At 42.4% G+C, this 12114-nt stretch overlaps 5 protein-coding genes across 6 annotated transcripts in view; 3 read left to right on the forward strand and 2 right to left on the reverse strand.

Moving 5' to 3' along the window:
* Window positions 1–3906: 3906 nt before the first annotated feature.
* On the forward strand, window positions 3907–4926 carry LOC131889504 (cytochrome c oxidase assembly protein COX11, mitochondrial-like). Its single transcript, XM_059238626.1, has one exon. The coding sequence runs from the start codon at window positions 4048–4050 to the stop codon at window positions 4771–4773; it is 726 nt and encodes a 241-aa protein (XP_059094609.1). The 5' UTR covers window positions 3907–4047; the 3' UTR covers window positions 4774–4926.
* Window positions 4801–6808, reverse strand: LOC131889501 (complex I assembly factor ACAD9, mitochondrial-like; the record flags this gene model as incomplete). Its single annotated transcript, XM_059238619.1, is given in 1 exon segment — window positions 4801–6808. A coding segment is annotated over 1 exon segment (1980 nt), but the record flags the coding sequence as incomplete, so codon positions are not given.
* A 359-nt stretch (window positions 6809–7167) lies between these two features.
* LOC131889503 (splicing factor YJU2-like) lies at window positions 7168–8282 on the forward strand. Its single transcript, XM_059238624.1, has one exon. The coding sequence runs from the start codon at window positions 7228–7230 to the stop codon at window positions 8161–8163; it is 936 nt and encodes a 311-aa protein (XP_059094607.1). The 5' UTR covers window positions 7168–7227; the 3' UTR covers window positions 8164–8282.
* On the reverse strand, window positions 8164–10620 carry LOC131889505 (RNA polymerase II subunit A C-terminal domain phosphatase SSU72-like). The gene is made up of 3 exons (XM_059238627.1): window positions 10305–10620; window positions 8482–8738; window positions 8164–8407 (listed from the first exon to the last, which is right to left on the reverse strand). The coding sequence occupies exons 1-3, from the start codon at window positions 10468–10470 to the stop codon at window positions 8246–8248; spliced, it is 585 nt and encodes a 194-aa protein (XP_059094610.1). The 5' UTR covers window positions 10471–10620; the 3' UTR covers window positions 8164–8245.
* Window positions 10621–11266: 646 nt separating this feature from the next.
* The window catches only part of LOC131889502 (endophilin-A-like), a 3309-nt gene continuing 2461 nt past the window's right edge, over window positions 11267–12114 (forward strand). Inside the window, exon 1 of one of the 2 annotated variants that reach the window (XM_059238620.1) lies at window positions 11267–11416. The gene's annotated coding sequence lies outside the window, so the exon portion shown is untranslated. Of the gene's footprint in view, window positions 11417–11438; window positions 11587–12114 lie in introns of those variants that run through there. The other variant, XM_059238622.1, reaches the window with a different exon arrangement.

Below are 12114 nucleotides of genomic sequence, written 5' to 3' on the forward strand. Positions count from 1 at the left end.
TCGCTCACGGCGAGCTTTCTCACAGCTGTTTCAAAACCGATATACTGCATACAAGTAGTAGTGCGACACGTACGACATGTACAGTATCATCTTTCTGGCCAGTACTGGAACATGCATACGAAATGTGGACTTGTAGTATGGGAACGTGCGGATGCCTCCATTCCGCCTTTCGAAACGAGCCCGTGCCAGCTGCCTTCCAAAGCGAAGGGGGAAAGCAGGAAGATGATGGGCTGAGAGACAGAGATCTTGCTAGCCTTTCTCTTCCTCGTTTATCATGAGACCGCTCCCCCCTTTTTCATTGATGAAGCCAAGGCACTCACGAGGCATGGAGACCGAGGAATATCCCATGTTCCATGGATTCTCAGCCGGCACTCCGTCCTCCGTGCGAGGCCAAATAGGGCTGAAGGGAGAGGCCTCACTCGGATTAGATCGAACTGCACCTAGTACATACAGTTTAGTGAAACTTGGGCAACACGCCGCTGTCAGCCGTTTTAAAGAACGAAAGAGAGAGAGAGAGAGAGAAAGAAGGAACGAACAGAGCGGTTGTTCAAGTAGATGGAGGCAAGGTACAGTGCAGTAATAGTCATGTTGAGACAGATTTATGCCGTTATGACACAAGCATCAGTTTTAATTGACCGAGACTTTCAAGGGTGGTGCCAAGGTAGACATAGCCAATATCCGATTGAATACGATCAATTGGTTGATAGACCTGTTAGGAGGAACCGGCAGAAAAGGCAGTTTAGTTACTCCAGGTGTTTCCATGTGACAATGATCCTCATTCTCGCTCCATTGAATTTGTTCTGTCGTTGGTCATTGGCCCGCTTTCGCACAAAATGTGTCTTCCAGATGTATCTCATGCTGAGGGTGTTTGTGAATGATTAGGTTGGAATTTAGGACAAGAGGGTAATCTCTCCCCCTTCCCCTGCATTGGCCTTTGTTATTTCATTTCATTCTTTTTTCGGCTCTGTTAGCCTAGGAACTCACTCAAATGAATGAGACTAGCAAGTGGGACCAATTCATGGAGCCGGTACTTCGAAATGTCAAAATCAAGTGACACTTGTCCACTTCGAAAAGGCCTGAAGAGTTTGTTGGAATCACGTTAGGAAGCCATTCTGTATGCAAGATTCCTCCAAATCAAGAGATGAAATCACATGTTATGGTGGTTAGAATGTAACGCCAATGGATGAATAATTATCGTAGAGGCAAATTAGTGACATATTATTCCATGCATTTTTTTCAGAAGAGTACTTGTTAACAAGTCGATGGCTTGATGGGTTAATTACTTGAATCTGAGTTACAAAGTGGTTGCTTTTTCTGGAAGAAGTTTAAATTTTATTAAAATTCAAGTACTTTTTTCAACAAATAAAGAAGTCTTGGACACGAAGCTATCCCTTGGCTATCTTGCTTGACCTCTTAGTGACTGATTTTGACCATTTTGAGGCTATTTTTCTTTCAACAAAAATGGCAGTATCAAGGAAAGTGATAATATGTAACTCATACTGTCCGAAATATTAATTTATTGTTCGATCAAAAATTTTCACTTTGAAATATGTATTTGCCACCAACATTGTTGGCCAGATCAGAGCTAGATTCACTGAACTGTCATCATCTGTGGATATCAATCCATTTTGGCAGATATCTTGCAAGGTTAACAAGAAAAAATTTCGAGGAGTGCAACAAAGAAGAGCTCGACATTTCTAGTTTTCCTGATTGTACAGGAAAGCAAAATAACGGTTGGTAAGCTACTTCCAATCACCACACATGCCATACTTAAGCTCCCTCTAGAGCTAGTTTTAGGGATCGTTATGAAAAGTAACACTAATGCCACACCTTGCAGAAGCATGAATTATTTACGTTCCCCAACACAGTGTATTTTCCGAGGAGGAAATTGTTACGGCCTACTCGTATGTCTCATTCAGGGATTGAATTTAGATCGCCATTATTCATTACTGCATTGACCAACAAAACTGTGTCAATAAACCGTTCCAAGTTTGGCCAAACTGACTCTGTCTCAGTACTCAGCGTTATAAGATTACAACGATTATACATCAGACGCACGAAAGCGGGCATTTTTGCTTAAACTTTCTGTGGAATCTTAAGTTCAGATTATTATTTTTTCGTCGACACATATGAATGCAAATTGGTGCAGTAAAACTATTGTGTTCAACCCTTAGACCGCTTTACGAGGCTTTAGGATGAAAATCATTTTCATATTGCCACAAGAAGACGAAAATGTTGAAATCAGCAATTTCTTGCCCAAGTTGGTTGCTGGATGTGTTTGTCAATAGACAGTCTGTACAGAGAGAGGAGAGAGGTGTTAAAAATTGAGATCCCTCCAAAACATGCAATTAATTGCAATTCCAAATATATTCTTTAAAAATAAACTTATTTTTCCAATTCTGCTCACAATTCTTAACGTAGGTTTTAACTGACACAAAGATCGAAATTTAAATCAGAAATTGACTTTGTAAAGAAAAAAGAATTATGTTATCTCTTTAACGGGGAATTTCCTATATCACGGTATTCAAAAATACCCTTTAAAGTTTTGACGGAAATTCCCAAACACATCTTGGCTATACTCTACCTCAGAAAATTATGGGGAACAACTTTGACTTTATTGCCCACATAAAAAATATTTACATACCTAAAAACATCATAAAAACTTTTTTTTTCAAAAACCTACTCAATGTAAATTAGGAGCACGCTTAGTTAGCTCTTGAATATAATTTATGATATCATCTATTTCATCGGTACTTAGTTACATGGGGTTTAGTGCTCCAAGTTTCATCGTTTTTAGCCCCAAAATGCCCCGGTTATTTGTTACTTCAAATTTTCCAAAGATTTAATATCAATTTTCATTATCACAAAAATGAAAGATCAATTTTCTTTTCCTTGCATAATTTCAAATTAACCTTAAAACCTTATACAACCCTATCTAAAACCCTCAAAAAACAGATTTTTGAAAATTTAGCTTAGAACCGTCCAAAGTATATCTAGTTGAGTGGTCACTGAAAATTTCACAAATATCAATGAAGTCTTAAAAAAGCTATTTTTAATCAGTTTCAACAAAGTCTTGAAGAAACGACAAAATCCATAACATTGTTAGTTGTATGCATTGTCTTCAAAATTCAAGTGAATGCCTATCTAAGTGTTCACATGAAGATTGTAAAACACATTTTCAAAGGTTACACTTTTACTTTGTTTTAAGCGACATTATATAGTATTTTTAGCTATTGTGATGAATTCAAGAAAAAGAACAAAATCTTTCAATTTTGTGATATTGGAAATCGATATTTATTCTTTGGCAAGTTGAATTAACATATAACAGGGGCATTTTGGGGCTAAAAACGATGAAATTTGGACCAATAAATCCCATGTAGCTAAGTAGTGGTGAAATAGATGATATCATGATTTATAATCAAGAGCTTAATTTCATATTTTAATATTTTGTAATATTGTATAAAAGTGTGCTTCCAATTTACATTGAGTACGTTTTTGGAAAATTTTAGTTTTATAATGTTTTTAGGCATGTACGTTTTTAATGTGGGCTAGAATTCCATAAAGCAATAAAATCAAAATTATTTCCCATGATTTTCCGAGGTAGAAACATGCCAAGATGTGTTTGGGAATTTCCGTCAAAATTTCAAAGGGGTGTTTTTACCACTGTGTTTACGGGTGCGGCCAGAAATAAGGGCACATTTTTCTAGGTTGCGAGATTTGCTTGATATGCATTCTAATGTTTATTCACCTCATGATTATGAAAGAGGGCATGAAAATTGTTGCCCTTTTCCCTAATAATGAACCTGTAATCTATTCTAAACCGACTTAAAAAAATAACTTCATTCTTTATAGTACATGAACTGAAAGCATGTCCCAGTTTGCAAACGTTCCGACGAGGTTTACAGTTTCATCAACATTCGTCAAGTAAACAAATGCCTTCTTACCAAACAATCCCAGCCAATCCAAACCATGTCTAAAAAAGTATGTGCATGATGTAACGCGATTCTTGAAATACCATAACAACGCCCTATTCAATCCAGTTGTATCATGTCTCTGGCCATGATTGTGACCTCGAGGCATCTAGCCCAACCTCTCTTAAAGAGTTCCTATATTCAAGGACTGTTCCGAAGACCGCCTATTCGCACTCAGTTCGACTTCTCAAAGCGGGGCTCAAACCGACCTCTGCCCAAAACTCGGAAGCAACAGTCTCGTACCACACTATTTTATGTCATGTCCATGGCAATTGGCACAGTTGGTCTATCGTATGCGGCCGTACCATTATATCGGATTTTCTGTCAAAGTACGGGCTACGGTGGAACAGTGAAACAAGGTCATGACGCTGAAAAAGTGGCCGAACTGGAGCCCAAGAAGAATCGCCTAATTCGGGTGGAATTTAATGCCGATACAGCCGCTACCATGCGTTGGAACTTCCGTCCTCAACAATCCGTGATCTATTTAAATCCCGGAGAGACGGCCTTGGCCTTTTATACGGCAAAAAATCCAACCGATAAGCCGATTGACGGAATCAGCACTTACAACGTAGTTCCATACGAAGCGGGACAATACTTCAATAAGATTCAATGTTTTTGCTTAGAGGAACAACGGTTAAATCCGAATGAAGAGGTGGATATGCCCGTGTTCTTCTATATCGATCCAGATTTTGATTCCGATCCGTTCTTGGAGAATGTCGACTCTATTGTTCTTTCGTACACGTTCTTCGAGTCGAAACCCGGTATGAAGTTACCCCTTAATCCGTACGTCACTAAATCGTGAGACTAAACTTGAGCAGGAATCGGTCAGTGAGGCTGAATAAGTGGGTTTCATTTCATTAGAAGACATTTTTAGTGATCGGATGAACAGGACAATAAGAGCCATTGGTGGTCAAATGTTTGTGAATTCGATACAATAAAAAGTCGTTCTTTTCTATGAAGTGTGCATCCAATTCCGATACCAACTGCTTCAGCGAGGGAAACACGAGTCGAGTAAATGCCACAGCAATCTCCACCCCATGCTCCCCGTGGGCGTTACCTCTGCAAAAGTCTCGATTAGCTCTGGCAATGGCCGAGGCCTGGGCGAATGTGTAGACACCCGCCATGCCCAATCGCATGAGATCCACTTCTCTGAGGTTGGCGTTCCCACCATGATCGACCAGACATTTGGATGTTCCGAAGCGTAGCTTATGAATACTTTGCTCCAATTTCAGTCCAGCACCGTGAAGAGAGGGATGAACACTCTCGCTCACTTTGAGACTGGTGAGTTGTTTGTCGGTACTGATCTTTTGGTAGTCGTACATTTTCCTCACGAGTGACATTGGATCGGTGAACGGATTGCGGAACAACCGAACATCCTCAGCATTGATTATACCAGAGTAGATGACTCCCTCGAGACCTATCAGAATTTTGACCATATCGGTAGGACCTTCCCATAGATTCATGCTCAACAGATCTTGCGAGATTTGAGCAAAGGGTTCGTCGTGGTCATAGAGCCTTTGGCCGATGATGCCCATGGATCGTTTCATGAACAGATCCACCGTTTCCATGGCAAACACCTTGGTCATATTGGCCTCCATACTGATATCCACCTCACGCTGAACGTCGTTGAGACCTGCCACCATGTAGCTCATGGCCTCGAGGGCATACAGGTAACAGGTCATCTCGGCCAAGTGGCTCTTGATAAGATCGAAATCGTTGAGGAACTTGCCATAAGCTTGGCGAGACGTCACGTGTTTCACGAGTTCGTTCAGGAAATTTCGCAGCACCGCACTCACTTTGGCTCCGGTGAAAGCTCGCTCGGGCACCATGAACTCTCTCAAAATCGTATATCCTTGATCTTTGGGGCCCAAAAGATTGCTATCAGTGACTGCAACATTCTCAAAGGTGAGTGTACAACAAGACAAGCCTTTCATGCCCACTTTGTTCGGATAGGGTGGGCTGATGGTCAGGCCAGGCGAGTCACGATCCACAATGAAGCACGTGATGTTCGATATGTGCACCCCTTCGTCCTCGGACTGAATCGTGGGCGAATTACCCATTTTGGCAAAAACTAAGAATATTTGCGCTTCATCCGCATTCGTGACCCAAACCTTCTGTCCGGACAAGGAATATTGTTCGAGATCGGTCTCAGACTTGACCATCACGCCCCCGGTGGTTGGATCAACTCCACTCTCTGGATTCGAGTAGCACACCGCCCCCATGAGCTCTCCCCGACACAATGGGCCCAGATACTTGTCTTTGGCCTCGGGTGTGCCGTACAAGGCCAAGGCTTGAGCCAAGAACGAATTACCCTGATGAACATGCTCCAGCAAAGACAGACTACAAGCGAACTCCTCCATGACCGCCATGGTCTCGGTCATGGACCGACCTTGGCCGCCTTTCGAGACCGAATCACGCATGCCTAACACGCCCATCCCCGCCAAAGGTGCAGTGACTTCTTGACTGATCTTGCGTTGACTATCAATGCGGTCAATCTGTCCGCGCTTGGTGGTCAAGAAATTCCGCACTTCCAATTGTTTAGTTTTGAGATCGAAATAGCGGTCATTGGGCAACACATCCGGGTAAGACATGACCAAAGGATTGAACTTGCCCACGAAGAAGTCTTTGGCGAAGGGTCGAATATCTAATCGGAACTCATCGATGGTGGACAAGGCTTGATTTTCTTGCAAACTACGGACATCCTCGGCCAATCGTTCCAATTTGGTCTGGGACGAAGATGGTGGGTTGGACGAGGTGAGATCGGATCCGGAGTACAGCCGGCAACTCAAAGTACGCTGAGCTAATCTTCCATTTCGGGTGACTAATCGACTGAGCATTTTTTCTCCTTCGGGAAATCCGAATGCTGATCCGGCAGCCAAATGGATGAATGGAAAAGTTTGGTGTACAAGTTACTTTCTTTAATCATGCCTGTTCAGTTGTTTACAAATGAGCTGCGCCAAACTCGCTCAACCTTTCAAAGCGTGACGACGTTTTTGACGAGCTTTATTATGTGATAAATATGCCTGAAACCATAACAAAGGTTTTGAAAAATGTACAAATGATACAAAAAAAAATTGTATTGTGATTATTTAGTTTTGTTTTGAGTAATATTCATTAGCTAGATGTATTTTTCAATTTATTAAAGATTCACGTAGATGGAGAAATTTTCGCCGCCCTTTGGGTCTAAACCCTACGTTTGATTCGATTCTGGACAAAAATAAAAGCTTGAGAATCAGGCGAAGAGTTTTTTAGCAAAATGTCTGAGCGAAAAGTGTTAAACAAATATTATCCGCCGGATTTCGATCCGTCGAAGATCCCTCGGTCGAAGGTAGCCCGAAACAAGACCTTTATTATCCGATTGATGGCCCCTTGTAACATGCGATGCACTACTTGTGGCGAGTACATCTACAAAGGCCGCAAATTCAACGCCAGGAAGGAAGACGTGGACGATATGAGTTACATTGGACTGCGGATCTATCGCTTCTATATCAAATGCACGGCTTGTCTCTCGGAAATCTCTTTCCGAACCGATCCCGAGAATACCGATTACGTCCTGGAAGCCGGAGCCACGCGAAATTTCGAGGCCTTGGCCAAGGCCGAGAAGATTGAAGAGGCCAAACAACGGGCCTATGACGAAGAGCTGCAGAATAATCCCATGAAATTGCTCGAGGAACGGACGGAGGCCTCGAAAAATGAAATGGCTCGGGTTGAGGCCTTGGAAGAGCTCCAAGAATTGAATAAACGCGAGGTCAAGATCGATTATGAGCAGATGCTTAACAAATACGATACTTTGAGGGAAACGGAGGCCCAAAAACAGGAGCAGCAAGATGAGGCCGAGATCCAGGCCCTCTTTGGACGCAATGGTGGTGAGCCCGTGAAACGGCTCTTGGACGAGAGTGACGATGAAGAAAATGAAGAACGGGCACCGGCTACTACGAGTAAGGTTATGAAGACTGAGAAGGCCACGGATTGGCTGAGTACTCAACCGGCGGAGAAGACGCGAAAACAGGCATGGGAGAAGAGCATAGGCTCGTTGACGGGCCCCAAGAAAGGTGGTCTGGGCGTTTTGGTCAAGAAGAAACAACCGAAAGTGGAACAGCCCGAACCTCCGAAGTCAGCAGCACCTGCAGGACCTTCTGCGGGCTTGTCTTTGTTGGGGAGTTATAGCGATTCTGAAGAAGACAGTTCGTGATCGTTTTTAGGGCATTTTTTTTTTCTCAATTTTCCTCGGAAAAAGAAGTATTGCGTAAAAAAATAGAAATACATACAAGGATTCAATAAAATGACACAGTGTGCAAGATCGCGCGTTTACATTGAGCTTCGAATTCTTGGACGATCTCATCGATGTCGTCGTCTAGATCGTCACTTTGATCCAACATGCGCACGAGATCGCAAAGAAGAAACGCTCCAATCGTGGCGTCTTCGGGATTGTCCACCTATCAGTTGTTGAAAGAGGTCAGAATGAAAATTAGGAGTAAGTTATAAGCTTTGGGCATTCACTCCTACTTACCACGTCCATGTTAATTATGTGTACGGGCTGCTCATGGAGCGAATCGCGTTCTTCAAAAGCGGTGATAACGTTGTCATAGACTCGCTCCTCCACAGTTAGGATGATATCGAATTTTTCCGTATTGAATACTTCCTGGAAGCGTTCGGGCTGCGCCTTGATTCGTCGGTTCCGGTCCAAGATATGGAGCATACCCGTTTCCGTGTACAATTTGCGATCTTTTTTCTTCAAATCCTCGTAAATGGCCTCATATGTGGTGCCTGAACATGACGAATATCAGGGCATTAGTCGAATTACAGTTACAAATACTTTGGTCAAAAAAGAAATGCGATGCCATTACTCGTTACCTTTCCCAAAAATTAGATGACCAACATTATATTGTTTTTGCCCCATCAAGACCATACTTCTCCTCAGAAACTTGTACTTTTTTTGCTTCAAGTGGTCATAACGCCAGCAGCTAAAGATTTTGTGTCAACAGTTTTCAATAATGAGCTTTGACATTTAACCTCGGCATAATTGTTCAAAATGAATTGCATCATAATGCCTTGAGGAGTCAAGATTGTTTTGCATGTTATAGCCCGGGAAGCCTTACCTATAGTAACACATTTTTAACCGGATCTTAATTCCTTGTACAACTTTGAAGTACTCAGTATACAAGCTATGCTTATTTGCTTAGCACTTCATTACTCTTATCCTTGGCTATGTTTATTAGGCAACGTGTTTGCGAATCAATATGTATAACACGAAAATCACTGATTTCGAAACATTGAATCATTACGTCATGTCTAAAACCGTATCAATCTTATATCTTATGGGGAGAACATGTCTAATGGCTTTTTGGAATTGGAAACTTGGGTAGTTAAAGTCACATTTCAAAAGACTAGATAAGTATATATTCTAAACATGTGTTTAAGGTTTATTTTATAAGATAGTTTGCTGATAAAGGTATCATTGACTACATTATATTTGATCATTACATTTGATCATCAATTTTACTCTTTTGAAAAATTAATCCACAGAAAACGGATTTGTTGACTGCTTTTTTACTGTTATTTGAAACTGTCTTCGAAAAACAACCTCTCAGAGTAGCTAGGAAATCTCCCCACAATTTTCAACCCTGCCTTTCATTGTTCATAACATGCTAGATGGAATTGGCAAAAAATGGCAATTTCTATTGAGCCTTCATTTTCCTCAGATGTCACGAGATAAACGAAAAATTGAAGGCCATTCTGGAAGCTGAAAAGGGAGCGAGTAACGAGTGATTCTGTTAGTTTTTGGGTCGTTACCAATACAAAATTTTAAAATTTGATGGAATTACAGTTCCTTTTCCGAAAAAGGAGCGAATTATTGTAATACCGTTACTTGTAATTTCGTTACTACTGTCCTGACGAATATACATCATTATACCACATGAGTAGTTTTATTAGTAGTCTATGCATGGTTTACTACTAAACCATTACTAATACACACACACTTCAAACTAAAGGTTGAAGCATGCCAACCTGGAACGACATAAATAATAATCTAGTGGCATTAATATCGGCCGCATCTTAGCGCAATATTGTGTGGTTAATGGGCCAAAAAAAATACTCGTAGAACGATTAACACTGGTATCGAGTGTCCTGTCCAAGCCACTCTATAGTTCAAAAATTCACCGCTTGGCCGTCTCTATAAGTCATTTCCTCTATTAAGATCATATCATTCATAATATAGCAAAAATATCTCACGGCAATAACGTCCATTCCTTTACATTCTGTGGGCTACTCGCTCTTGAACAGGACTCATCTGAAGCCCTGGGTTCGAGTCCCAGTCTTCCTCTCACTTACCAAATTCATACGCATTGGGCTCATTCCGAGTGGGTCCGGGAATGCGCACCATTTTCCCTGTGCCGTACGATTTGACGTCATACTGTTTCTTGGCTAGGGCGGCGTGGGCCTCCATCGACCGATTCATGTTACTCGAACACACCACGGCAATCCGGAGCTTCGACATCCTCGGCTCAACTTGATACGTTACGGCACCCGCGGAGCAATCGCCGGATTTCTAGACCTTTAGGCGGATTAGTCACGCCCGAATTCCGTGGGCAATCGCTGCTCTCTATGTAGGGAAGACTCGGGAGATGAGAAGGAGAAGGGCATGTTTATTTTTTTCCCATGAAGAAGAAGCGATCTGCTGTTGACGGTGGAACTCGAATTTGGGCGCTACATTCAAATCTGCTCCTGGCCACTTGAACGTTGCGGATACGTACTTAAGGAAGTTCTTGGCACATGCGAGATGTGTATTTTGACAGGTGCTTGTGGTTTGACGAGCCATGGGTGTGCAATAAAATCGATCAAATAATTTGCGGTGTCAGATAAATGTCAATGAATATTTCAGAACAAAGCTATTGTTCAAAGATCGCGTGGAAGCGCGCTCCAAGCTCGATGAAGCATTGCTATTACGCTAAAATTCCAGAAGATCCGAGCGCCTTGCTCTTGGCCCTTCGAACAGGTTATATTCACAGAGGCATATTTCTCATCCATCCATGATCATCTCTGCTGCTCTGTAGGCGAGCTCTTTTCTTGGCCATCCACCACGACCTGGAATGTGTGCCAGAGAAGCTGCGACAATCCATAATCAGACAAGTGCCCCTGGTTCAAGTGGGAGTTGCTGGCTAGAGCACTGCTTAGACCCTACCCAATGAACTCTCAACTCGACCCATCCATCCACCGCTGACTCAAAGTGAAGGAAAGAAGAACGAATGAGACCGAGAGGACAAGCACTCAGACTTTTTCCGAGAGCTCAACAGCTGAAAAATAGTGATAGGAACGCAAGCAAAGACACTACAACCGAGTGGCTTCAAGACGCATGTCACATTGAGCTCCTACCGCTCCTACGCTTTACATATATATCCCTAAGGTGCTAATCGGACACAAGGAAGCGAACCCAAACCTCGTGGGTAAGTTGTTTTGTGCAGGACTCTTACGAGTCACGACGTAACCGATATCTCAATGACGTCACGGATTCCTTTTCTTGTCGTTGTTCTTAGCGGAGCACCCTTTTCTCGATCGTTAGGCCTCTTTACATTGCCTAGCATCCCGCCTTTCTTTTAAGGCCCGTTTCTCGCGAGTAAGCCCCGAGCCCAGTAGTGTGAGGCTTGGTCTTCAAACTGTTTTTTTGGGGGGGGTACCAAGGATGACTCATCGGTTTTATGCCGGGAACTCGTCATTTTTCATTGGGGCACTTGGGCGACTTTTGGCTCTTGTCGGCCCTTTGAATTCATTTAGAAAAGGACCATGAGTCGCTCAAGTTTGTGGGCTTGGTCTTCTATGGCGTGTGAAGTGTTTGATGTTGAACTTCTTGGTAACTCTGGATTTCTATCCTTAAGAGGTCAAAGGAAAGGCTCGCTATTTAGCGTCTCAAGAAGAGAAAGCTATTTAGAGAAATATTGAAGGCTATGTTCAAATGAATGCAGCACATCATGACATGTACTCGTAGGTGTTCTTGTTCTTCCGATTAAAATGCCTGAGTCATAATAACAAGTGCGTGGCCTCGTTACCCAACAACATTCCGAGCACCTGATAATTTGTTAGTGAATCAACTTTAGATTCTCCTGAGCGTTGTTCCCTTACGAACTGGCAATTTTTCCAACACAGA

Source organism: Tigriopus californicus, chromosome 10 (genome assembly GCF_007210705.1).
Source record: "Tigriopus californicus strain San Diego chromosome 10, Tcal_SD_v2.1, whole genome shotgun sequence".
In the NCBI taxonomy this organism is placed as follows: domain Eukaryota; kingdom Metazoa; phylum Arthropoda; class Copepoda; order Harpacticoida; family Harpacticidae; genus Tigriopus; species Tigriopus californicus.